Source organism: Miniopterus natalensis, chromosome 7 (assembly GCF_054644295.1).
Source record: "Miniopterus natalensis isolate mMinNat1 chromosome 7, mMinNat1.hap1, whole genome shotgun sequence".
Taxonomy (NCBI): domain Eukaryota; kingdom Metazoa; phylum Chordata; class Mammalia; order Chiroptera; family Miniopteridae; genus Miniopterus; species Miniopterus natalensis.
This window is the reverse complement of record NC_142087.1, coordinates 58008726-58036537: the sequence shown is the minus strand read 5'-3', so window position 1 is coordinate 58036537 and position 27812 is coordinate 58008726. Positions and strand designations below refer to the sequence as shown.

The 27812-nt window shown below is 37.0% G+C and overlaps 1 protein-coding gene across 1 annotated transcript in view; it reads left to right on the top strand.

Moving 5' to 3' along the window:
- RIT2 (Ras like without CAAX 2) overlaps window positions 1-27812 on the top strand; it is a 265724-nt gene that overhangs the window by 42413 nt on the left and 195499 nt on the right. Inside the window, exon 2 of the mRNA XM_016225037.2 lies at window positions 21056-21112. Within this exon, the coding sequence (XP_016080523.1) occupies window positions 21056-21112 (57 nt within the window). The remainder of the gene's footprint in view (window positions 1-21055; window positions 21113-27812) is intronic.

Here is a 27812-nt window from a genome sequence, read left to right as displayed (position 1 = left end):
AGTAAATGTGCTTGACTGTGGATACGGCATCTGATGAGGGAATAATATTAGACAGGGTATCAGGGTATCAGACTTGATTCTAGTCTGAATTTTGGGGTGCTACATTGGGCAATTCAATCACTCACTCTCTATGAGCCCTGATTTCAGATTAAGAGAGCTGGGGTGCTATTCTCTCAGTGGTATTCTCTACTCTAAGACTCTGTGGTGCTCCGAAAAGTCTCTTTTCATACTTCCTTTCAAGTTATTTATTCAACATTCTATGTTGTCATGGATAAAGTTCAGTTAACAAAAAGAATAAAGACTGTCCCTGTTGCAAACGTCCTGGACCCTCTCTGAGACAGCCTCTTGGCCTCTCAGGTAGATGACCCGTAGCTTACCTACCACTTGGAATAAATGTTTAAATCCCTGAACCTACTTCAGGGCATCCCTTAATATCAAAGGTTGCCCAGAGCCTGCTAGTCAATTAATCTGTAAAAATGTTAAAAGCTAAAGGCAGGACACAGTGCAATCTACTCTCTGGGATAAAAGACAAAGGTGTATGTGGTGTCCACCCCAACAAGAAGCTCACAGTATAGCTGGAGAAACTGCATGTTTCTCATGGCAATAGAACAGTTCAAGTTAGTAAGGAGTCAACATGATTTGAGTCTGATAAGTGTTTACAGAAGTTCAAAAGGGGTTGGGCCCGGCTAGCATGGCTCGGTGGTTGAGCATCAGCCTATGATCCAGGAGATCATGGTTCCATTCCTGGTCAGGGCACATGCCTGGGTTGCAGGCTCAATCCCCAGCAGGGTGTGTGTGTGTGTGTGTGTGTGTGTGTGTGTGCAGGAGATGGCCAATCAATGACTTTCTCATCATAGATGTTTCTATCTCTCTCTCCCTCTCTCTTTGAAACCAGTAAAAATATATTTTTTTTTTAAAAAAAAGGGGGGTTGGGATAGCTGTTCATCAGTTAAAGAAAACTTCATATAAGTATAAAAACTGGATTAATTTGGGTAAGCTGAGAGGACAGTGGGCTATCCTACGTCTGCTTGTGGTCCTATTTCTAACCCAATGATGCTATCTTAGCCCAATTTCTGACATATATCTTGTCTCTCTTGTCTATGATCATTCCTATTAAATCCTGATATTGCTCGAGCTTGAACTAGTTCCAGATCCCTGTGACTGTGTGGCTTTACCCAAAACAAGGATAACTAGTGGTTATATAAATGAACCCTAACACTTCCATGTGCTACCTGTGTGACCTTACTTAGATGTTGTATGTGCTCAGTAAATCTATGCAATTCCTCTTACTATCTTAAGAAAAGTTTCATGGCATCCCTTATTGGAATAATATAGAGAAAACTTGATTCCCACGCATTCCTCCAGCCTGTGGTCCCTGTGGAAAGTTGTCCTTGGTGGGAGGCCAGGACGGCTGATCTGCCAGGCTGAAGACTGGGGGCAAGTGGTTTCTGAGGAGCAGGAGGCAGGAAACAGTATTAGTCACAGGCTGAAGGCTGCAATGTGTTGAAAATGGAACAGCATTTTTTATAAACTGTGATTTTTAAGGATAGTGGAATTCTTGTGTGTGTATGTAGCCTGCACACTCACATACTCAGACACATCAAATCTTTTTAGTGTTATTGAGCAGTGCATCTCAAATTTTAATGTGCAACAGATCACTTGGAAATCTTGTTAAAATGCAATTCTAAGCCAGTAGGTCTGGGGTGGAACCTTAGAGCCTGCATTTCTAACAAGAAGAATCCAAAGCTGGGCCACTCTGAGTAGCCAGGTAATGTGGAATCTTAATTTCTCAGCCTGATCATTCACAGCTAGGCCTTTCATGCTGCTGGCCATTTATTTAACTCCTCCTTCTGTACATGCAAAGGTAATTTTTGTGTCATATACATTTAAGTAATTATCTAATATGATTTCATTCTTATGTGGAAATTAATGAACAAACTGAACTACCAAGCAAAATAGAGATGGACTCATAGATAGAGAGCAGGCAGACAACTCGGGGCGGGGGTTTGGGGTGGTGGTGGATGGATTGAGCAAAAAAGAAAGAAAAAGAGAGAGAATTCATGGACATGGACTACAGTGTGGTGGTTGTGGGGTCGGGGGTAGAGGTGGAAGAAGGCATAGAGGGGATAAAAGGTGATGGAAAAAATAAATCGAATTTTAATAATAAAATAAAATATATATAGAAAATAATTCTTCAACATTACTGTCAACAGTTACAACCAGGCTTGTGATTCTAAACCATCTAGCAGGGCGGCAAAGTACTTGGCTCCTAAACCACTACCCACTTCATTTATTTTCTCATTTTAATTATCATTTTAACTTAGGCATAATAAACTGACCACGCCAAACTAAAAATAAAATCTTCCTGATTCGGTTCCAGTGAGCTTTGCTTGTTCATTGTATAGGTTCCTCTTCTCATACCAATCCAAAAAGTCCAATATAGTACTTTATGTTCCCCAGGTAGAACACTCCCAAATCCTCCCAAGGATATTTGGCTTCTGATTTAATTCTAATTTCTTGGCCAAAGCTATTTGCTGCATTTGGCTCTGCGTTAGACGGTATACAAAAAGGAACTGTCAAACCTTTGGGTGGGCTACATTGCTAGAGAAAATATCAACATCTGCTGCTCTCTGATTTTTTGATGTTGTTGGGTGGAGGGTGGAAAATGGCAGGATGCTATCGCCAAATCTTTACCCCAACTGAAATGCCTTCTGCCTTTCACACTAACTAAATAGCGAATGCCAGTTTAATGCACACACACGATGAATCCCCAGCAAAGCCATTTCAAAATGATCCATGCTAAATGCTCCCAACTCCTTTACATTATTGAGAACGTGCTACAACATGAGATTCATAAATGCCTAACTTTAATAGAGGCTTGTCCTTTTTCAATGTGAGGTAATATCAAGAAAGTGTGTGGTGCTATTTGGAAGGAAAATCCTGGAGATGAGGTTGACAGGTTTATGGCATCGGCCTTGTCTTATTTGCAGTAACTCATTTTATATATAGTGCTTCACAATGGGAAAGCCAAGGGCTAGAGCCTTCTGTGATTTAACACAAACAATAAGTAAGATCGTGGTATCAAAGAGGGCAGAAAAAAATGTGTGATGATTAGAACAATATATCAGGGAACAAGAGGAGGTAAAAAGAAAATCTGGATACAACAAATAGGAATAAGCATTTCATTCTGTTAGCAATCCTCCCTGCCTTAATAAATAGATAACAACGTAGTATATCCAGAAATAGTTTCCACTGGCACCCTGCATTTATACAACCCCCTGGGATGATTAGACATGCTTCTCAAATCTCCATCACAGAAACCCGAAGGAGGAATTTTTTTCCCATAACTCAGACCTTGGAAAGCAGAACTTTGTGACTATGATTAAATAAAAGTTTATTTTGGACATTTGAGGTTTCAGGAGGTAAGAATAATGAAACAGGGAGTGAGCTTTGTTTGCTAAAGGTGACTCAAAGATAACAGCTTTGTTCAGTCAAAATCTATTGTCCCCGTCATTCCTCCTGGCAAGGCCTAGGGAACCTATGATTGCTGAGGTCCTTCTGATGCCAGAGCAATTGAGATGTGTTCAGTGCCCAGAATCCATCTTCTGAGTCTCCATAGAGTTTGAGTTCCCAAGACTGGGGTTTCAAAAATCTAAATTCTTTTTACTACCTTCATGATTTATTTCTTCAATATGTTCCAAGTGTAATAAAATGGCTGTCAAGTGTGACTTCTTGTTTCATAAGTGCCACCACTTACACTGTCCCCTATTGGACATTTCTCAACCTAAAACATGATGGGTGATGGAGTTACCTTTAAAACACAGTGCCTGTAAGTACATATTTCCCTGGAAGGACACAGCTCCGGGAAGCTCCCAATCATCTTCCATAATAGATGGTTATTAACTCTGATGACAGTGTCTGCACAGTCTTGGGAGGAATATTACTTGTGTTGGTTTTCAGAGCCAGTGTGCTGCGGTGCTGATGGGTTTCACAGTGACGGCCTACCTTTACAGAGAGCTCGAGTCATTCCTTAGCACCCTGGGCTTTGTCCTTACCTTAACTTTTTAAAGTATAAACACTTATTTGTACCATTCAGTATATCATTGTGAAAGAAACTCCTGGTAAGTTTCGGCTTGTGTGTGTGTAATAATAATAGTGAGTTACCCAGTGTCCACTGTGAACAGACATAAGCCCGTTATTTACATGACCTCATTTAATTCTCACTTTCGCAAACTGCTTGGACTCTGTCTCTGGGTAAACATTTACCTCCGTTCTCTAGGTCACCTCCGCACACCAAGGAAGCCAACAAAACTCGGAGAACAGCTGAGGGCTCTAAGTACAGAATTCACCTTGACTGGATCCTAATTTTTAAGTTGCTCTTGCTGATCCATAACCTTAAAGACCTGTTTGCCTTAAAGACCTGGAGAATCTACCTGCCCTAGCTCACTTATCTTATTTTTCTCCACTCATATTCTTGCTTAGTAGATCCATAGTTTGCCTATGAACTTTTAGGCTCCTTTGAATCCTAATTTTTCCCTGTTAGGCCAGTATGTGAAAAAACACACACCTCACAACCAGCCCTACCGTTCTGTCCCTGTACTAGATGATGTCATTTATTCACTGTGAAGAACTGTGGATTTTCACTTTGTGCTACATTTCACATCATATCACTTCTAGTAAAGGAGCTACAAAAAAAAAAAAAAAAGTAGCATGTACCTTCCCAGAGGTGGATAAGGTTGAATCTATTTTATTTGATAATTTTTTATTATTTTCTGGAGGACCCAACTAACATCATGGGTACCCTCTTCTGACTTAGAAGTAGATACACTTAAAGTTGAGAGACGGACCTAATTAGTTTGTTTCTGGCCCAGCCTCTGAAGCAGAGTTGTCAAGCACCCACAACTATAATTTCCATCTTAGTGTCCTAGAGCCAATTCATCATTGTTTTCCTCACAGGCATCCATCAAGCACTCCCAGAGGACATGGCCCTGGATGTGGCTCTACAGGGAGAGCAGAAGGAATTGAATATAACTAGCTCTCTGTTTTTGAAGTTGTTATTTATATAAGCAATTGAGAAACAATCCTTAATTTATCAGGCTGCCCTTCTCTCTTAAGCATGGCATTACTGTATTTCAGAAGGCATAGCAAACGCACGATCAGAATCAGCTGAAGAATTTTTCAAAATAACAATATATCAGCCCCTGGCTGATTCCAGGAGTCTGGGGGCAGAGAGGTGACCATGAGCTGAAAGCTGTAAATATCACCATGTGGGCATCTCAACAGATTCAAGATTTTTGCTTTTCAGACTCAGATACAAACTTTTATGAGTACACCATGCAAATAATAAATCCTAAAACTAATTTACCCTAATCAAATTTTCTGTATAGAAAGAATCATTTAAGAACCAGAAGGGCCAATTTACAATAAGAATTATTCTTTTTCAAATGACCAGAAGCTTCTTTTCTGCTATTCCAAGAAACCCTTCAATTATCAAGGCACCAAACAGAGTAGGAAAGCAGACAGGTTTTAGAACATGGAACAGAGGATAAGGAATTGAAGAAGGCTGTGGAAAATGTTAACGGGATTATTCTGCGGCTGACTTTCTGATGACTCAAATACTCCTTTTCCTGATATCATTTATATCTCTTTAGTCACTGCTGAATTAACCCTGGCATGTAATTACTTTTCAGGTAATTTTCTCGATTCCATATAGATGACTTTTCTTTATTATACTCTTTTTTTAAACATGCTCTTTGACATCATCAGTTTCCCCCACAGGAGTGGCGCATTAGTCTTTCTGAGATGCAGTGATCTTCCTAATCTTATTTGTAACACATTTATAAATTGCCTCAAAGGGACACCTTTGGATCTCACCCTGGAGTTCTTTGTGTCCTCAGCTGGGTGATGTCATCATCCAGTCCCCCTTCGGGTCTTCCTTTATTTTTTTTCCTTGAGGGGCATTTGAATACTGAACCATGGCACACTCTAGCTGTGTTATCTTTGTGGTCACACACGTACTCAGAGGGAGCCTGGGGACAAAGCAAACTAACTTTCAACAAAGGAACTGGCTCCTCGCCTTTTCCTCTTCTGGTACAAAACTGCAATCAGTGAAAGAGTGTCACAAACCCAGTGCACACCAGGTGCCCTGCTGTGGGCACCTTTGGATGTCGGCGTCCTAAAGGGAGTAATGGTAGAGAGTGACCAACAAGCTCCATGCTGCATTTAGGCTGCTGTATTAGAGGCAAATACCAGTAAAGCAAGTGCTCAGATTCCGGGGTAGTTCATATGGATGGTTCCTATTAAGTGGATGCAAGATCCAATGAGGAGATTTCTCCCACAAGGACCTCTGATTTCATATGGTGGCATAAACCAAGGCTCCCTTATTTTCTGTGGTTTAAATCTAATATAATTTTATACTAGACTTGGGTATCTGTCAATATTTGACAACACCCTGTCTTTTTTCCCCTCCTTACCGCCTTTCCTAACAACCAAGTGTATGAAATAATGAAATCAAAAAGTGTTTAGGAAGCAGTAATTATATGCACAGAGCCACTTTTCAGTGAGATAAAAATATTGAATCCCTGCCCCCAGCCCTCCAGATAGCACAGTCAAATAATGAAGATAACAACAAACATTACTTATCTAGTTACTGCTCCGTGCAAGTCATTATGCTTAGTGTTCCCCTGTAATCCCATTTAATCCTCAAATCAATCCTATATTTATTTTATCCGTAAGGAAACTTTCGCTGCCTAAGGAAGCTACGGTAGATTCCCACGGAGGCATAGCGATCAGAGTGCAGGTTTCCACAGCCTGGGATTGAAGGCCAGTCCTGCCCCTTATTCGATGACCTTGGGCAAGTTTACTAAGCTCCCTGTGCTTCCCGTTTCTTATTTATACAGTTAGAATAATAGGCATACCAAGGCTCAGGGTTCTTGCTCACAACCCCACCTGTAATGAGGTGTGTGAAATCCTGAGCAGAGACCGCAGGAAATGTGTAATAAATAGTCCACACAGCCAGTGAGGAGCAGCACCCTAGCACCCTGACTCCAGGGCCGCTCCCGCTGTGCTGTGGCGATGGGTCAGAGGTGAAGGACAGCGCTGGATTAGGCAGCGCTGGATTAAAGTCCGGCTCCCCACTGAAAGCTGAGGGGCTGGGGGCTGACGAGTTATTTAAACCTCTCTGTGTCTTATTTAATCATCCTCAATAATGATGTCTATCTAAATTAAAGTAGTACTGGGACTTGGGGAAACATGCGACGTGCCTGGAACTAGTAGGCAAGACACCCACCCTCTTCTTCATGGGCTACTTGCAATTCCCATATCTGCATGTCTGTGTGAAGAAAGTGAGAAGGGAGACAGAGAACAAGTGCTGAAAATAATTAGAACCACTGGAGATTGGCAGGATCAGGGAAGTTCTCAGAGAGGAAGAAAAACTGAGCAAAGTGTTGTCGAGTGTAGATACAGAAGGAAAAGAGCAAGTAAGAGACAGGGCTGAGGGAAGGGGTAGGCTGGAGGGTTCACAGATTTATGGACTCCAAATTCATTCTAACAAAGTAGGAAGAATTTCTGAGCATCAGAGTATATGGAATTGGAATTAGTTCTATATGCAATGGAAATTAGAGTCTTATGTGGGTGATTATATGATAAATCCCATGAAGCATTCAGGAAGTTAGAGTTGGGAAATAGTATCATCTGTTTTCAAATTAGATTTTACATCATATGAATCACCATGGATATTATAATACAAACAAATAAGTTCAAGTAATAAATCATTCCCATACATAGCTCTTTATTCCTTAAATGATCCTAATTAAATTTCTTAGAGGGTCCTTATTTTTTAATGATTTAGGTTCACATATTTTTCACATATATCAATGGTACTATTTAACTTTTTAAATTATATATGTAATAAAAGTTAATACAGGTAATTAAAGGTTGACATTGTGAGAAGGAAAAAGGACTTGATTGTTATTTATTAGCCATTGTTGAATAAAAGGACAGAGGCAGTAAAAGGAGAAAAAGCTGAAGATAAATTCCTGAGAGAAGAGTGCCATTGTCCGGGAAGCTATTGTCTGGCAATCCTTGGCTTGTAAAACTTTGGTAGAGCCCTGGAAACCCTGTCTGTCTCTGTGTCCTACAGGATGTGAGCAATCTTGGGATAATCTAAAAAAACACACAAAAAGGGAGTGGAAAACAGAGGAAGGTAAAGGAAGCTCTAGCTTGAAATAATACCAATTTCATCTGGACAAAGGTAATTAAGGGGTATCCTAAAACATGTTATAGACTTAAAAACAAAAGGAAATATCAAAGAAGAAAAATAGAGATCTGGAGTCATATTTTGGTATCTTGACCAGGGCTTTCAAATTCTTTTATCTTTAATTATAAGCTTTTGAAATGTTATTAATTGATGTATGAATAGTCATAGTTCTTTCCACCTGCTTTTATTCAACTATGTTGAGATTTTGCTCTAGATGTATCAGTGGTACTCAAACATTTTGGTCTTAGCTTATAATTATATGGGTTCTTTCTTTTTTTTTTTTTTCTTTTTTTTTAAATATGTCTGTTGATATCAGAGAGAGGAAGGGAGAGGGAGAGAGAGAGAGAGAAACATCAATGATGAGAGAGTCATTGATGGGCTGCCTCCTGCATGCCCCCCACTGGGGACTGAGCCCACAGCCCGGCGTGTCCTTGTCTGGGAATCAAACAGCAATCTCCTGGATCAGAGGTCAATGCTCAACCACTGAGATATGCCAACCGGGCTATATGGGTTATTTCTATTCATATGTACCATTATAAATTAAAACTGTTTTTATAAAACAGCCAATTTACTTAAAAGTTATAACAAATGTTAATGTATTTAAAAATATAACAAGTAACATTTTTAAAAGTCGATATTTTTCAAAACAACAAAATATTTTAGAAGAATGGCATTGTTTTAGATATTTTGAAATATCCATAGCTATCTAGCTTGGAAGACATTTGGAGTCTCCTGTCTGCCTCTGTGTTCGGTATGTTGCAGTAAGTTATTTTAGTTGAGGGTATGAAAACAAACCCAGCTTCATACAGCAATAAAGTGGGAAAAAGGAGAACCTCATGAACCCTGCAGGAGAGTCTCTCAGACCCATAGGCGTTATTTGGTCACACTTTGGAGCCGCTGCCCTGGACAGAATGAGCACAATTCAATTTTATAAGCACCGACTGAGGAAGCACCTGTGTTGTCTGCCACACGTTGCCTCCTGTCTCCAGGTAGCCAAGGGCCTGACCTATTGAGCGCATGTTGGCCAGCAGAAGAGGCGCAACCACGGGCGGACCTCATCTCGGGGTTGTGTCAGGGAGGAAGCATGTTTGTCACAGAGGCTGGCTTCATGTCACATAGCTAATCCAATAAAAAGAACCAACCAGTGACATGTTGAAATTTAATAATGGAGTCACGATCTGCCCTAATCTGTGCATCTGCAAATTTTATCTTGTGTCAGATAATTACCTAGACGTAATCCTCACCTCCGTAACATTTTTCCATTTGAACAGATGTCATACCAGGTCCAACTCATTCTTTGCTTCTGTAATTGTAAAACTGATGATTCAAACTAAAATACAAGACTTTGGCATTAGTCTGTTACCTTTCATCTTTCTGAGTTTGTTCCATGGTTCCAGACTGTAACAATGGCTCTAAACCTTGCTCCTGATACCCAATCTGTTACCCTTTGCCTTAAGATTTATGTCACTTTATACACGTTGTGAAAAGAAGTGTATAGTTTAAAATAATATTTAACATATAAACCAAAAATGCCGTAAAAAAGTGTACTATTATAAAAGTTATTATAATTATTAGTACTATTAATGTAAACAAAAATGATCTAGGGAAGGGCATGGGAAAGGTGTGCCTTTTATGTCCTGCTGCCCTTTTCAGAGCTTCTCTCCTTTTCTCCTGGAAATCTTTTCCAGAAGCATCTGTGGTATCGCAAAGGACTGTAAAAGCTAATAGAAGCTAAAGATGTTTTAAGAAGACCATCTAGGAACCCAGAATCATTCAAGGCACAAGGCCTTAAATGGGAAATTGCAAGCAAGGGGAAGAGAGATTTAATGGGCAGGAGAAAACTGTTCATGTACTTCACTGCCCTTTCGTTAGGGAGTCAGCTGACTGGTGCAGGCGAGGACGAGTCTGTTCCTCTACCCTCTCAGCTTCTCAGGCTGGGGCCCTGTAAGCCGGACTGAGAAAAGATAGATTAATAAGAGAAAGCATACACGTGTATTTAATATGGCACTGGAAACTTCATAAGGAAATGAAGACTTGTGACATGGTTAAGTCTAAACATTTTTGTAATAGGATTGATGAAGAGTGGAAAGTCATGGAAAATGTGATAGGACAAAAGAATATGAGATAAGGGTTGTAAACTGGTAGGTAGGGTTCTCAGGAAGGTCTGATTGCTCAGATTCCTCTCGACATCCCTCTGTCTTTGACATAAAGTTGCGCTTTTTCTCTGTGTATAGGGAGGGCAGCTCTCGCAGGCGGATTTTATGACCTGCTTTAGGGAGACTGTAGTGGTTGGAGTCCTTCCCATACCTGTCTTTTTTCAAATCCCTTCAGCTTAAAATATTCAGTATGCTAAGGTATCATATTTTGGGGTAGCTGTCCTAGAAAATATTAAGAATATAAATTCTGATATAGACTAAATATTAATGTCCATGACAACTTCTCTTTCAAATTAAATGCATTTTAAAACTGAGCACTTTGGGACTCTTTCTGGTTGTCATCACCCATTCACGTGAATGAGACTCCAATAATGGCCTCCGTTAATTATTATACTCTAAGAATGGAGATAAAGAAAAAGATATATTTACCTATGATTATAGATGTATGCAGAGCATCAACAGTATTTTATTTACCTAGGGAGATGGGTTTTATCCTAAATGATGAAATACTTGAGAAATGATTGGTGAAAATGTCTATTTTTCTTCTTTGTTTCATTGAGTACAAAATAAACTGTCAGCACAGAGCAAATAAGTGATGACTGGTAATACTGAGTTTTAATATCCATCATTTCTTTTTGTGTCCCATCGATCATCCTTGAAAAATCACTCTGTGAAGAACGATAGAATTTTTAATGTCCTGGAAAGCACCATTTCTTCCTGTTAGCAGAGGGTTTATGGGGAGAGGAAGAGGAAGGGAAGTGAAGAGGAACATGCCTGGGAAGGGAAGCCCTCAGTGGATGTAGAGCTGTAAGCCTTGCATTTTCCATCCCTCTCCCTGGTCTAGTGCCATTGCCTCAAGCAAGTGGTGCCCTTGTCTAATCTATCTCTCAACTCTCAAGTCTCAACCCCTTCTTTTTAACTATCCTCATATCTACACATGACAATTCTGCTCTAGGAAAATAATAATTGGTGGAGAGAATCTTACTCTTCGAGGCATAGATTTGTCTTTTGCCTGGTTTGCTGAGATCCATGCATTCTTATATAAATATGTTGAATTATACTTTCGAGTTCGAAGGCACCAAGCCACCATTGCTGGGTTCTTCTTTCTAAATGTTAATTTTATAGAAATTTAGAACCCATATTATCCCTAGAGAAAACAGAGGAGAACACCATTCACGTTAGAGATGCACTAATTAGAGTAAAGGAATGGTGGCATTAGAGAGGAGATTAGGATTCTTCTAACCTGATTCCTGATTCAGTTTTCTTTTCAGTCTACCCCAAAATTCAAACTATTTGGTACTGAAAGCTGCAAAGAGAATTAAGGAGGAGTCTTTGGATATCTTTGCCAAACTCCATGAAGATCCTGGAGTTTGGCAAAGACATCCATTCTTAGTACTTCTCTATTACCTTGAGTTGAAAAGGATTTTTATCATTCCTGTTTGGAGGCATTCCAGGTTGGTGGCCACCTCATCTCATTCAAGGTTCTCAGCAGGGTGATGGGCCCTCCTGGAGAAATATCCCATGCTATGTCCTCTCATGAGGCTGTTTCTGCCCAACTCAGTGCATCTTAGAAAATGTAAATGTGAGTGCTGGTTGAAAAATAAAAGAACTATCAACGGTTTTCATCTGAGTTTAACTGTATATCAAGAGAGAATTTTAGATTTATTCATTTTTTATTAATTTAAAAAATAAATATTTCTCTCTTATCCATGCTATATATTATTCATCAACTATCCATGGTCCACCCCTGAAGAGTACACATTTTCAGTTAAGAGAGAGGACTTACTAAGAAGCAGTTAGCACAATGCAAAGTATCTGACTTTGGAGTCCTATCACCCCACCAATTTGTTTCCTTGATAGATCAATAACCCAGGTCAAGTTAATGCGTGGTTTTTAAAATATTTTTGTTAAGTTGTTCTTTAAAGGAATTTTTGGTAGATCAGGTACCTAACTTAATCACATTAAGGTTGATATCTAAAAATTCCATCCTAAATTTAAATTCTTTTGAAGGATATAATTCCCAGCTTATTTTAAATAAAAATGTTATATTTCTTACAGATATATTCATTGGGACATAAATTAAATAAATAGTAATCCAATACTCAGTATTATCCTTTTAAAACTACACACACAAGTTCTTTAATTGTTAAAAATGTGACATTTTTTCCTATTCTTCCTGGAAATGATATTCTTTTTTTCCCCACAGAAGTTCATCCTAATGTAACATTTCTTTATATTTTAATAATGATTCAATAATAATTTTACTTTTTTCATGGCAGTTGTCACCATCTAACATTCTATTAATGTGTATGTAAATATGCCCATTTTTGTTGTTTTGTTTGTTTCCCTCTCTAATCCCCACCATCTTCTAGAACGTTATTCCCTAAAGGGCAGAGGTCCATTTTGTTCACTGGTGTGTTGTAAGCACCTAAAGCAGGTCTGGCACTTAATAAATGTTTTTGAATAGATGAAAGAAAGAATAAATGAATGAATGAATGAATATTAGGAATGGGGTACAGGGAATCCTAGTGGGGAGGAAGGAGTATCCATTTCAATTCAGTGGCAAAAGAAAACCTCCCAAAGGAGGTCACATGTAAATAAAATTATGAAACAGACAAGCCAAGCAATTAACTGGGGGAAGAGCATTACAGCAGAGCAAACGGCAACAGCAAAGCTCTTCCTTTGGATATGTCATAGATGGAAAGTTGAAAAACTCCCAGAAATCCAATGTGGGTAGAAAAGAATGACTAAATAGAAGAGAAAATTAGAATGGAGATAACAGAAGCAGATCCTAAATGGATGACAAATTAGTGTTGATGATGTTGAGAACAATGAGTTGAAGGAAGGAAGAAGTGTTGCAGAATTCTTAATCTGGGTGCAGCTTTGTCTTTCCCTCCTCCTATTTTGCAGACAAGAAAACTCAGAGAGAGTTTAATTTTATCAAGGTACTACAACAAACCAAGTGAGGAATGGGACTAAACCTTAGTGACCAGACTCCCATCTCCCCTATTCCACTGACAGGCCTTCAAGTTCCAATGGGAAAGCAATGACTTGCCAATCTCTATCTCTATGTAGATTATATTCTTCAAAGTGTTTCAGTTTAGTACTTTCCATAAATATCAAATTTCTATTCTTTCTTTTATTTTTTGGGGGGTGGTGGTAGGAGTGTAAAAATGAAGTAGTGTGATTTTATGCAATATTTTAATAATTTAAAAATTTTGTATAAAAATCACTTCCTTCCTTCCTTCCTTCCTTCCTTCCTTCCTTCCTTCCTTCCTTCCTTCCTTCCTTCCTTCCTTCCTTCCTTCCTTCCTTCTTTCCTTCCTCCCTCCCTCCCTCCCTCCCTCCCTCCCTCCCTCCCTCCCTCCCTCCCTCCCTTCCTTCCTTCCTTCCTTCCTTCCTTCCTTCCTTCCTTCCTTCCTTCCTTCCTTCCTTCCTTCCTTCCTTTCCCTTTTTCCTAACTGACAGTCTCAGCCTCTGGGCAAATACCACCGACATTCCAAGGAGGGTTACATATAATATTGTCAGATTTTTCATATAGGTAAGTTTGATGGTTTAATACTGAATTATGCAAAACAAGAAGCAGTTGGTTTAAATTAAACTTTAAAATGAAATAGTAAATTATCGGAATATCTGAATAATGAAATGAAAATTTAAATAAAAAGCATATGCATGAAAGAGTTCAATCAAAATGGGTTTGCTTTAAAAAAATGATTGTATGTAATCTCTCACCACTACTTTTGTATGAACATTGAAGATGCAATTGCCCATTATTTATTGTATGCATTTAATGAATATTTTATAAGGTCTGGGAAAGCACTGCATTTACATAACACATGTTAATGGTATGGCCACTAATAAAGAAAAAGAGTTTTTGATATAAAATCCATCAGGTAATTCCTGATGTTATCTGCAGCTTAATGTTAAGTAAATGTTCATTTCTTTAGGGGAAAAATGTATTCTTGTTTGTTAACAAGAGTCATCCACTAACTATAATGCTTTTAGAAATCAAAAAGGCAGAGGCTGAGTACACAAAATATTTTTTATTTTATCCCAAATCACTTTTATTAAAACTACAGCAGATGACTCAACTTTTCTGATCTGTAAATGTCTTCTCTGCTTGTATTCTCTCTGCACTTTCTCTGTATCCATAAAGCCAGTGAAAGACAAATAGACATAAAGAGAAGCATTTATATGCATGGAGTATGACTAAGCCACACTCCAGACCAATGAAGTCAGAATCTGGGAGTGGGGGCATCAGCAATTTTTATATTTTATTTATTTAATTTAATTTAATTTAATTTAATTTAATTTAATTTTTATTTCAGAGAAAGGGAAGGAGAGGGAGAGAAAAAGAAACATCAATGATGAGAGTCATTGATCGACTACCTCCTGCATGCCCCCTATTGGGAATCAAGCCTGAAACCCCAGCATGTGCCCTGACTGAAAATCAAACCAGGACCTCCTGGTTCAGAGGTCGATACCCAACCACTGCGCCACACTGATCAGGCTCACTATTTCTTATCCCAGATTTTTTATGGTGGTCACAGAGTTGGCCTAAAAAAAATTTTAAAACCACCTTACCCATCATTTTAGACATATTCTTAACTAGATAATTAATTTTTAAATCTATAAAATTATACAGAGATTTCCACTATGTAGATTGCTGTAACTTAAAAATTTGATCTATGGTAATAATTTTTTGAGGTGCTCAGCAAAAATTAAAAGATGCTTTATTTTTAAAAAAAATTAGATGCATCCCTCATAGAAATTAGTAAGGAAAAGAGTAACATTAAGATCTAATTTAGTTTTTCAGAGAATGATTTGGGGAGGGTGGAGGGAAGGGGGTGATGCTTTCTTTTTCTTCATTTGACATTTTGATAGTTTTTCTCACTGTCCTTTTCACATGCTGGAGATAACCATGTGTTCTCCAAGACTCATTTCCTTTTCCTTCTGACAAGCACCTCAGCCTTACAGCTGTTAGGTGGAGCCAAGTATCGGAGCCTGACAGAAGAATGTGCATATAGTAATATATAATATTTAGAGGACTTTTCCCTAAAAACCCCGCATGCAATCTTCCACGAATTCTCTCTCTTCACTCTTCTGCCACTTTGTTAGAAAGACTGAAGTGGGCAAGCTAACAAAATATGTACAATATCTATATGAAAAAAACTATGGAATTTGGAAGAATGAATTCAAAGAAAAATTAAATAAATGGATAGTCCTCATTCATGAATAAAAATACTCAATATTGTTAAGACACCAGTTTTTCCCAACTTAATCTGTACATTTAATGCAATCCCAAACTAAATCTCATCAAGTTATTATATGGGTATCAACAAACTGATTGTAGCCCAGTCGGGCGTGGCTCAGTGGTTGAGCGTCCACCTGGGATCCAGGCGATCGGGGTTCGATTCCCGGTCAGGGCACATGCCCGGGTTGCGGGCTAGGCAGCCGATCCGCGACTCTCTCATCATTGATGTTTCTATCTTTCCCTCTCCTTCCCTCTCTCTGAAATCAATAAAGATATGTTTTAAAAAAACACAAAACAAAACAAAAAACAGAAACTGATTGTAAAGCTTGAATGGAGAGGCAAGTGACCCAGAATTGTCAACACAATAGTAGAGGGGAGCAAAGTTGGAGGACTAACACTACCTGACTTCAGGACGTACTATAAAGCTACAGTAATCAACGCAACGTGATATTGGTGAAAGAGTAGGCAAACATACCAATGAAACAAAATAGAGAGCCCAGAAATAGAGTCCCATAAAAAGAGTCAACTGACCTTTGACAAAGGAGTAAAGGCAATACAAAAGAGCAAAGAGAGTCTCTTTAACAAATGGTGCTTGAAAAACTATTCACGTGGGGGGAAAAAGTATCTTGGCACGGACCTTACACAAGTCACAGAAATGAACCCAAAATAGATCATAGGCCTAAATATACAATTCAAACCTATAAACTCCTAAAACATAACATGGGAGAAAACCTAGAGGACCTTGGGCCTTATTTTGTTCATGAGTTATGCCTTTCTTAGATTAAATACCAAAGGCACAATTCATGTACCAAAATAAATAATAAGCTGGACTTCATTACAATTAAAGACTTCTGCTCTGCCAAATACAATATCAAGAGAATTAGTAGACAAGCCACAAACTAGGAGAAACTGTTTACAAAAGATACATCTGATAAAAGACTATTCCTCAAAAAATATGAAGAACTCGTAAAACTGAATTATAAGAAGACAAATAACATGATTTTGAGGATGTAAACCCATACATCATAAAATAAATAGAATTTAGTCTCTAGTTCAATTGATAGTATTCAGCAACATTCTTATATTCAACATTGAACTTGATAGGCATTTAGGAGAGATTTTTCAAAAATTGTTTGTTTTAAATATTATCCCTGCAAAAAGAAATGATTCTGAGCTGTCGTATCAGGCATCTACTTTGTAAAACACAAAAGAAACTCTTAAATCAATCTTTCTAAAATTATCTTTGAAGTTCTGGAACAAAGCTCAGCTGGCTCCCTCTTCTTTGGTTTTGTCTCAGTGGTAGATCAGAAGATTTGAGAATTGAGGGCTTTTTCAATTATACAGTAAGCAGCAGGTTTCCATTAAAGCACAAACTCCATCATCTAAATATATGCTAGGTGTTCTTATAAATAAGTGTAACAGATAAAAACCTTTGCTTTATTCATTTATTTCTGATACTAGTTTTATGATTCTGAAGTCTAATATAAATATATCTGTCAGTTCTTAAAATGCTTATATATTTTTCCTTAAAGTGTGGCCCAGACTTCTTCAGCCTTCTTAATGCTTTCCTAAGCTTATGGTAATTAACTTAGCCCATAACCACACACAGTGTTTTCTAACATTTCTTGGTAGCTTCTATGACTCCCATGTATTGGCTCATGGTAGATCAAGGGTTTCAATGTGTTGATTGACTTGTATGGCATTTGTGCAGAGATATAGATCATTATTAGCATTATTAAAGAAAACTACCCATGAACAGTAATTAAAGCATCAAAACTAGATTTTATTCAGGAACTATGGCAATAGGGGAAAGAGATCTCAGTTTAGAACTAGTTTTAATTCCAAATGCAGCAGGGACAAGTGGGAATATATAGCAAAGGAGCAGGGTGGGGGGTCAGTGAATGGAAAATTACTAAGAGGAAACAACAGGAGTAGGGGGGATTCTGGTTAATCGGAGTTAGTAGGATACTTTATGAAGATAGGCCAGGTAATTAGAGGTTATCTGGAGGACGCTGGGGATTAATACCATGGGTGATCATATATCTAGTGTGGGGAAATCACTCTAAACTTACTCAGCAGAGCTCTTGCTAAAACTGGGTGAAGCAGAGATGAACACAGAAGTTAAAAGTCAAGACCTGCTTCAGAGGAAGGTTTCGAGGAGTCTGACTCAAGTTTGGTCAAGGAGAGTCTTTGTTAGGACCATATCGCAATAAAGAAGAAGGTGAAGGGTGTTCTAAGCCAGAGGATGAAGGCATGCTAATGGAGGAAAGTACTTCAGAAAGTCTGAGAACAGAGAGTAGCTGTCTGGGTAGTGTTATAAGTCGAGGCTGAAAAGGTGTGATGGGCATATGCTAGTGTTACATGTTAATGACTGTGGTCTTTATCCTAATACTTGCTGACATATGAGTGATGTAATTCTTTTTAAAATGATGATTCTGTGACCATCATGAAAGTTCTAATGGAATGGAAATAAAACAGGAACAGAGAATTCAGTTTTGTGTCTATTGCAATAGAGATTTTCAAGAGAAACATAAGATTCTGAACTGGAATAATACCAGAAAGAATCAAGACATATTTGAAAGATATTTTGGAGGCAAAAATAAAAATTCATCATGACCAGATGGAGGACATGAGAGAGGAAGTATCCAAATGTTATTGGAGAAATTGAGGTGTCCCTTTTCCCATAGGTCCTGGGGATAGAGTTCTTATGATATCTTGAGATAAAGAATTTTCTCTGAGACCCACACAGGAGGATGAGTGATTTTTATTTGCATAGAATTTATATTCCTGGGTTTGCGAAGTCCCATTCCAGTCATAGGAGTGTAGCTGGGGTGTCAGTAAAGATAGAAGCAAAGCTAGTGTCCAGAGTTTCCTTTCCATGTTGGAGCCGGGTCCAGTTCAGCATCAGGCTAGTTGTAGTCCATTAGTCCATTGTCTGTGGGGGTCCACATGGCCCTGGACCATGTGGGAGAGCATGCCCAGAGCAATAAGAGTCCCAAGAGCCTAAGAGGAACCAAGAGAGACTGAAAGAGCTTCCTTTGTTCAGGGGATTAATTATCCCAAATGTGGAGCCCTTGCAGTGGCCACACCCATTCTGGCCAATTATCTTTTTTCTCATGTGTGACTGACAGTAAGTGTCTTCCCTGTTACCCCAGTTTTACTGAGGATGTGTCTATCTTCCCTTTGTTCCTTTCCTGTTGTTAATAACTAGGTTAGCCCTCACCCGTTTGGCTCAGTGGTTAGAGCATTTGCCTGTGGACTGAAGGGTCTCAGGTTCAATTCTGGGTCCAGGGCACATACTTTGGTTAAGTGTGAACCAGTTCAATGGATCAAGTTGACAAAACCCACTTGGCAAGCATGACCAATGTATACTCAATATATTTAAGAAGGACACAGGAAAGCATAAGATATTAGAAATGAATCTTACAAATATTATCCTAGAACTTACCCTGGCTGTTGCTATGCTGTTCTCTAAAAGATAAGAATCACCTTGGAAAATTTTGAACAGGAGCAATCTCACATTGAGGCTAGGATAACTTTTCCATACACTTTAGAAAATCTGCTAAGTGAGCAGATTGAGAACATTTTTCAGAGTTTACCCTGTAGTCTAACACGAATGGAAGTCTTTTTGTATGTACTTTTTTTGAAATGTACAAATAGTTTTTAAATGTCCTACAAAGTAGTGAACCTCTGAATGCTGTAAGAATGGATTTATCGTATTAAAAAGTCACTCACAGTCAAAATCATTGTCAATGTACATTATTAGCAATTCTTGTCTCTGAGACTGTAAAACTGAACTCAGCAGGAGTCCATTAGCCAGAAATAAGAATGCTGAGAAAGGAGTGCCTCATGGAAGGCAAGCACAAGAATCAGTTAGATCTCATCAAGTGTCTTAAAGCCCTTAGTCAAAATAGAATTATTCATATGAATCTGGCAAATACTGGTTTTTGACCACTGAGTCTCTGTATCAAAGTGAACTATTGGGGTAGCTAGCTATCATTTGTTTTCATGAAGGCTGTTGATTTTCATATGTTAATCTTAAATTCTTCTACCTTGCTAAAATATTTTTATTTTTTGAGTTCTTTTATCATGATTTCTAGGAGTTTCTATCATATCATCTACAAGTAGAAATAGTTTCTAATTTTTATTTTCATAATTTATCTTGTGTATATTCATTGGTTAATTCATTCAAGACAATATTAAATAGTGCAGGTAGTCATCATCTTTTATTATTTTCTTGGCCTTAGTGGGGATAGCTTTTTTTTCCACAGTAAGATACTGGCATTCATATGGTGATATATTTACATATTTCATCGTATTATGAAAGTAGTCATTCATTTCTGCTTTTTTAAAATCTTCAATAAGAAATAAAGTTGTATTTTTCAAAGGCTTTTTCAGTATAATGGAGATAATAATGTCATTTTTCTCCTAAAAACTAATAATATGGTGACATATTAATAGACATACTAATATTGAACCAAGCTCACAATCCAGGACTGAAACATATTTGGCCACATGTTGTTTTCAGTTTGTTTACCTGAAGAGGAAGCATCAAGAGTGGGGGGATTCTTGCTGAACAGACTTAAATTCTTGTTGAAGACAGGCCACAGTGATCAGACATCAAGAGTTACCCCAATAAATTTAATTTAAAAAATTTTAATTATAGGGTATGAGGAATTTTATCTGATATTGAGGGTGATCAGATATCAGGGGTGGGAGAGTCTCACTAAACTGATTTAGCAGGATTCCTACTTCACGTGGGGTACACAGGATTAGCAAGGTCAGGGGCCAAAGTCAACACCTAGTTGAGAAGAGAGCTTGAGAGGAACCTGACTCGTTTGGTCAAGGCAAGAGTCCTTCTCGCTCTCTTTTCCTTCAGAATGCCCTTGTCTCCTAGTAATGGAAATTTACATGAGGAAACTATAAGAGGAACATTGAAAATGTATTATAAATGTATATATTTCAGAAGAACGTGGAGTCTTTAGTGGAGATACTATAGAAGTAATGAAAATTAATAAAAGGTTCTAAATAACATGGATTAAGCAAAATAAAAGTGACCTAAACACTTTCAACAGTAAAAAGCCAAGGATAACAACTCATATAATACTTTATAAGTAATATAGAGAACCTTGTTTTTACTACAATGCAATTTTTGTTGAAATATGCTTCGAATCTGGACATTATTCCAGACAATTATCTGGCATTATTTTACACTCTAGGTACATTTTTCCATCTAAAATTTTCTCTTATTATAATCATTTTGTGGTTCATGTGTAATTAGTCACTCACAGAAATCAGTTGCTCACTAGAACCTGTTAAAAGATTGATGGTAACTATCTATTGATGAATTGGTTGATTATTATTAAACTGAATTTATTTTTTTTCCAGCAATGACAATGCAGTTTATTAGTCATCAGTTCCCTGATTACCATGACCCCACTATTGGTGAGTAAAAACCTCTTTTCTACTTTGGCTCAGATAAAGGCACTCTAAATAAGCGGCTTGCAAATGTTGCTGATGTCTTTGGAGAATAAGAAATATGTTTTACACTATGACTCAGTACACACACACACATTAATATATAATATTTAAGCTACCACAATAGTAGCTTCAAGAAACAATATTTGTTCTTTCTTCTTGCCATGCACTCTCATATTTTCCGTCCTATTCTATTTCTTCCTAATTGATGATGGTTGAAATACATCGAGTTGATTTTGATTTCATGATCCACTAATGGATATCTACTGCATTTAAAAAACTGTGCTCTGGATAATGTAACTGATGTGATTGTCCATTTTATTTGGTTATTTTCTCACTTTATCAGTGTCTGGATCTTGTATTGCACAAATAGTTAACCAAGTTAATGGTGCATTTGGAAAGGACTCTAGATATAGAAGTCATTTTATTTACCATCATTTTGCAGATGAGGAAACTGAGACCCAAAACATCAAAATATTGTTACAGCAAAAAATCCAGCCATGTTTCATTCTTCCATCAGTTTCCTTTTTATCACATCAGGTGTAGGACTATTGCAATTGGGAACACCTTTCCTTCCTCAATCAAAGTAGCAACTATGTCTTAAAACTGCTTTACTGCTCATTCAAAGAGCTACTTTAAAGAACTAGTTGAAAATTTCCAAGTAGAGTCTGTTGTAGCATTCTATGTCTAGAAACACATTGGCATTGAATATAAGCATTATTTCATGATATGGAAAAACATATACTTCTGGACCTCTCATGGTTGCCTGCTCGTTTAGACTGTGAGTTCCTTTGACTACACCTCATTCCTTACCTTTGTTATTCCCTTGGTCTGAATATCTCTTATCCTCACTTACAATGGGTTTCACCCTCATCAAGCAATTTTAATTCAAGTTCCTACTGTGTATATAGAATATTATTCTATAAATAATTATCTTGTATCTCTTCCTGCAAATCCTGCAGGATATTTGCTTGAAGGCTACTGCTGAAATAAGTAAAATGTACTCATTTTTAATTCTCCCAAAATTCAACAAGACCTCTTCATCGGTTGAACCAAATTAGTAAGATTTAAGTGCAGGCAATTAGCATGTTGTTAATCAGAAAGTACTTCCTCAAGGAGTTGAGTTTTGTTTCTAAAGCAAAAATAATCACTTTGTAAAGTTTTAGAAGCGATTAGCTACAGTCCATGTTTGATAATCCTCTAAATCCACTTTCTTAATATCTTGATTCTGGAATGTTGATAGCTTTGCATATCCTATTATGAGTTACAGAAGAGAAATCTCTGGGAAAAATCTCTGAATCTTTTACCTTGTTGGAGAATGTATAATATATCATTTATGAAATGACAAATCACTTCTTTTATTATTTTCCATCATTGTTTCAGCTTTATATGCACTGGTGTTTCAAAAGCCTACCTTTTGCTCACTACACTCTCATGTCTATGGCTTGAATAGTGCAGTATATGCGAATAAATCATAAATCCCTCTTTCAGGATGTAATGATGAAGGAGAAGATGTAATGATGACTCCTTTAGATATCCACAAGGCACATCCATCATTTGAGATTCCATACTGACAGAGAGCTGAACTCATACCTTTACATGGCTATAAATAAAATAGCTTTAGAAGAAGTTTGAAATGGAGACACAGAGCACTAGATTACTTTCAATTCAATTTTCTCATTATTTCATTTCTTGGCATCTCTAATGGGAATATTGGTTAACAATTTTCCATTGGTATCCTGCTCCAGGAAGGTGAAAGTCCCAAATAATTGACTTTTCTCCTGCTTAAGCTACATAACTATAACTCAGTCTAGCTGACTTAATGGCCCCTCAAGAGGAAATTCATATTAGTACATTTTTAAAATCATACAAATTAGAGAAGAACACACCTATCAAGGATACTTATCTCACAATTTATATAATAAATGACTATTTTTCAATTCCTCTTCAGATCTGTTTGTCATCCTACTGACTGAGGTTTTTGAATAGTTTTCCTCTGAAATCTTTGAAAGATTTGTATGGTTTTATTTTCTCCCTATATTCAGCTTAGAATTATTTTCTTTCAAATCTATATCAATTCTGAAAATGTAGGTTCCCTTTAGCCTTCACAAGAATTAGGCATATTATCTGCTACCAATGTTCTTAAAGAAGTAATTGCTCCCCTTACGTACAGACAACACTTTCAAAGTCAGTAACCAATGGGTCTAGCTTCTGCAAATCCATAGAAAATACCTAAGAATACCTATTGAAAGATGTTGAGTCTATTCTTCCATGTAAGGGAACCTCACTCAGAAATTAAATTAAACTCCTTATAAAGTTACCAAACATGAATAAATTCAAGCTTTAATTTAATCTTTAAAATAGACTATCTCTAAGTATTAAACATTGTGTTAAGTACACTTTGCTCTTTCTATAGTAAATTATGGAAAAATACAGGAAAGAACATTTTGACTAAAGGCCTTGATGTCCAACCTTTCATACTAATAAGCACACATGTCAATTTTGATTAACAGTAAGTCATTAGAGGTAAACACTGTATGAGTCAATCAGCAAAATAATATTTAAACACCTAATATTTACAAAAGAACCTGTTTATCCTCTAGAAATAAAAGATTAAAATAGTACAGTTCAAGCCTTTGAGGGATTTTTATTTCAGGAAGATAAATAAGACAAATACAGAAATATTTATATTATCTTTGAAATCAGTTATTACTGTAAAAAGAAGCAAAGTCCTAAGGGGGTTTGAAAGAATGGAGAGGCAGTTCAGTGACCCTCTCTTAAGTTGTATTTTCTGTCATTTAGGGTCACAGCTTCCTATATGTTTTAAAAGCGAAGAAGCTCCTGCCCTCCATTCTAGAATTCAAGATCCTTTGAGAAAACTTTTCAGAGAAGTCTGGGCTTCTTAAAAACATTTGAGAAAATGACCTAGGGCATTTTGTTTTGATACATCCTTTTGATCATATTGTAACTTACTTGAAATTAAAAATCTTATTATTAGAAACCCACACTGGAAACCTATATTTTCATATTAACCATTGTCATCCCAATAAATTTAATAAAGTGTTAAAAAAATTTTAAATCTTATTGTATATAATTCTAATTTAATATGAATTAGATTTCAAGCTGTTGATTTTTTTTTTTTTTTTGCTATAGAATATGGTGTCCCTTTCCCCAAAACCAGATTATATATGTATCAGGTTCTCATTTGTGGACTGTACATTTAGTTCAAATTATTGTTTATTGATATCTTCATATATTGAGAGTTGTTTCTATTCATGCTCATTGATAATCAAATGAATACAAACATAGAAAATATAGAATGTAAGCATAGAAAACCAGGTCACTTCACTTGGCAAATTGATACAGATGGAAACAAGATATAACCTCAAATAGCTTGCTCTGAGTAACATGTTTAATGCTTCATGAAAAATTCTGAACCATGAAGGATTTGTGTTCCTTCTCAGCTGCAGAGCATTATAACTTTGATTACATCATGTATGCAATTGGTGATTATCTCTCACTGTCCTCAGGCTGTTGTTTTGGTCCCCTTTCTCTGCAAGCCTATAAAACTATATCACCTATTATGTGCTACATCCTATGCTAAACATGAATATACAGAGATAAAAACACAATCTGTGACTTCAAAGCATTTCCAGTTGGGTGGGAAAAATTAATAAGTGTATAAGACTGTGGGATGGGTTCATGAAATAAAAGAAAGCACAAGATGCTGAAGGACAATGTAGCTACATTTTACATGACCTGAAGGGAAACGAAGCACATATAGAACAGATGCTCTCTACATTGAATTTTGAAGGATGCATAGGAGTAGGGAAGTGAAGAGGGAAGAAAAATAGATATTCTTAGAAGAACAAAAAATATAAGCACCCAAGCAAGACAACACATGTACCGGGATCTTATGCCAGAAACCCAAGAGAAATCCTTGATACCTATTTCAACTGCTACATTAAGTCATTCACCAGACTCTGTTGTTTCTACCTTCTAAAAATACCTTGAACCTGTCCCCATCTCTCCATAACCTCTGTTGCCTCCTTTTTCTAAGCCATTTTCAATTTGGACTAGTTCTTTTCATTGGTTTTTACATATAATCTAGAAATATCTTTATAAACACAAATTTGGACCGCCGAACAGTTCCCAATGTTATCAATTATGTTTAGGATGCAGAATAAAATTCTAAGAATACAGTGAAGATTCTTATGGTCTTACTACTTTTGCTTACACACTTGTTACCCACCACCCCCTTTTGGGGGGCTTCAATTACATCTACCTTCTTTTAGATTCACAAACTAGCCAAACCCCTTTCTGCTTTAGGACAGTTTTGCACATATTTTAACTCTGAATGCTCTTTACCTCTCCACACTCCATTTTGCTTTTTGGTTAAATTTATTTATTTATTTTTTATTTTTTTAAATTCTCAACCAAGGATATTTTTTCCATTGTTTTTAGAGAGAGTGGAGGTGGGGGGAGAGAGAGAGAGAAATATCTATGTGAGAGAGACACATTGATTAGTTGCCTCCCACGTATGGCCCCAGGCTGGGAATTGAGCCTGCATCCTTGGTAAGTGCCCTTGGAATCAAGCCTGAGGCGCTTCAGTCCGAGGGCCGATGCTCTGAGCAAAACTGGCTAGGACTCAAATTTAAGCTTAAATATTGCTTCCTCAAGAAAGTCTCCTTTGAGAGTATTATGCTAAGTAAAATAAGTCAGACAGAAAAAGAAAAATACCATATGATTTCACTTATATGTTGAATCTAAAGAACAAAATAAATAAACAAAATAGAAACAGATAACAGATTGACAGTTGTTGGGGGTGGGTGGGTAGGGGGACTGGGTGAAAAAGGTGAAGGTATTAAGCAGGGTAAATTGGTAGTTACAGAATAGTCACAGAGATGTTGATTATAGCATAGGGAATATAGTCAATAATATTGTGTTATCTATGTACAGGGCCAGGTGGGTACTTGAAGCATCGGGGAGCCACTTTGTAAAATACATGATTTCCTAACCACTTTGCTGTGCATCTGAAACTCTTACAGAATAATATTGAATGTAAACTGTAATGAAAAACAAAAATAAATGAATAAATAAATAAATAAATAAATAAGTAAATAAAATAAATCCCCCTTTGACTACCCAAAATAAAGTAAGTCCTTCTTTCATGCATTCTGTCAGAACCTTGAATATTTCCTTAATATCATTTATATATGTAATTAAATAATTGTTTAGTTAATTATCTTTTAAATTAAAAAATCATGAGGGTAGGAACCACCAATATATTATTCACTAGTGTTTCTCCAGACCTTACCAGAATGCCAGGCATAGAGTAATGCTGAATAAATATTTGTTGAATGAAAAAATGGATAAACAAATATATCTCTAGCAAGCATTTATCATTTTTAGATTTTGCTGCAGTTAATTTTAGAGTCCTATAGGGCAACTAAACTAATCAAAGGTGTGCTAGTTAGTGGTCTTTAGTAGAAATTCCCTATGTATGTTAATGGCTATTTCTTAACCTAAAATGGTTACCAGAAGAACATTTCCTTGAAAAATTAAAAGCACTGTGCTGTAGAAGTTATTATATCTTCTGCTTCTTCCTCTCTATTCAATATTAATTCATAAACAAATATTTGTTGATGATCCAGGCATTGTACAAGGCACAGAAATCAATGACATAAAATTAGGCAGAAATGTGTTTCTTATTATCTTCCCTGCCTAATTTTATTTCAGCATCTTTAAGAGCAATCATACCTCTTTATCTGTAGTCCAATTGTCCCTTTTTCTCACTGCATTGGGATGACTTGAGGTCATTATATAAGTATCGCACACAATTTGATTAGAGTAAACTGGCCGTAAGTACCTATTCAGTAATTTCTTTCGGTTGCTTTTCTTGCAGGAAAACAAAACAAAATAACTTTAACAAACAATTCAGAAAACGGTTATCACTTTATTAATTTACCTGAGATTCATTTATTCAGTACTCACAATGCCCAGAAATTCATATGACCAACTTTCCAGCTGTACCTACATATCCTATTTTCAAAGAGCACATACTCTTGTAATTGACTCAGCGAGGAATGCTTTTCCTCTTTTAGTGTTTCAATTTCACTTAAAAGCCATGAATACTGCGTAATACACTCATCTGAAAGATTTATATTTTTCCTGAGCAATTGGTAATAACTGTAACAAGCTCTACAGGAAGAAAATAAAATGTCATATATAGAGTTAAGTCTCCTTGAATGATTTGGGAAGCTTGGAAAACAAGGACTTCACATAAGTGGCAAAGTACATTAACAGTATGGACATTTCCTCTGTTACTAGCGCCACGTCCAGTGACTGGTATTGCACCACAATGCATGAGCATGAAAAATACCAATGTGGTTAGGCCAGGGTAGGACAAATGCACCATGTTTAGTATACATTCCTTAGCACTGCTGGTGGAATGCAAAGTTCCTAAGCTAAGGATTTTAGAGAAATAGTGTGTTTTAGTCACATTGAAATGGCTTGCTCAGTGTCTAAAATGTTTACTAATAGAGTCATTTCTTTGTGTTAGTAAAAAAAAAAAGAGTAAATTCTCAGAGGAGAAGTAAAGCCCAGAGCCATTAGGAGTCATTTATACATTAGCATAGATTAATGTATTCTAGTATCAAACCAAAAG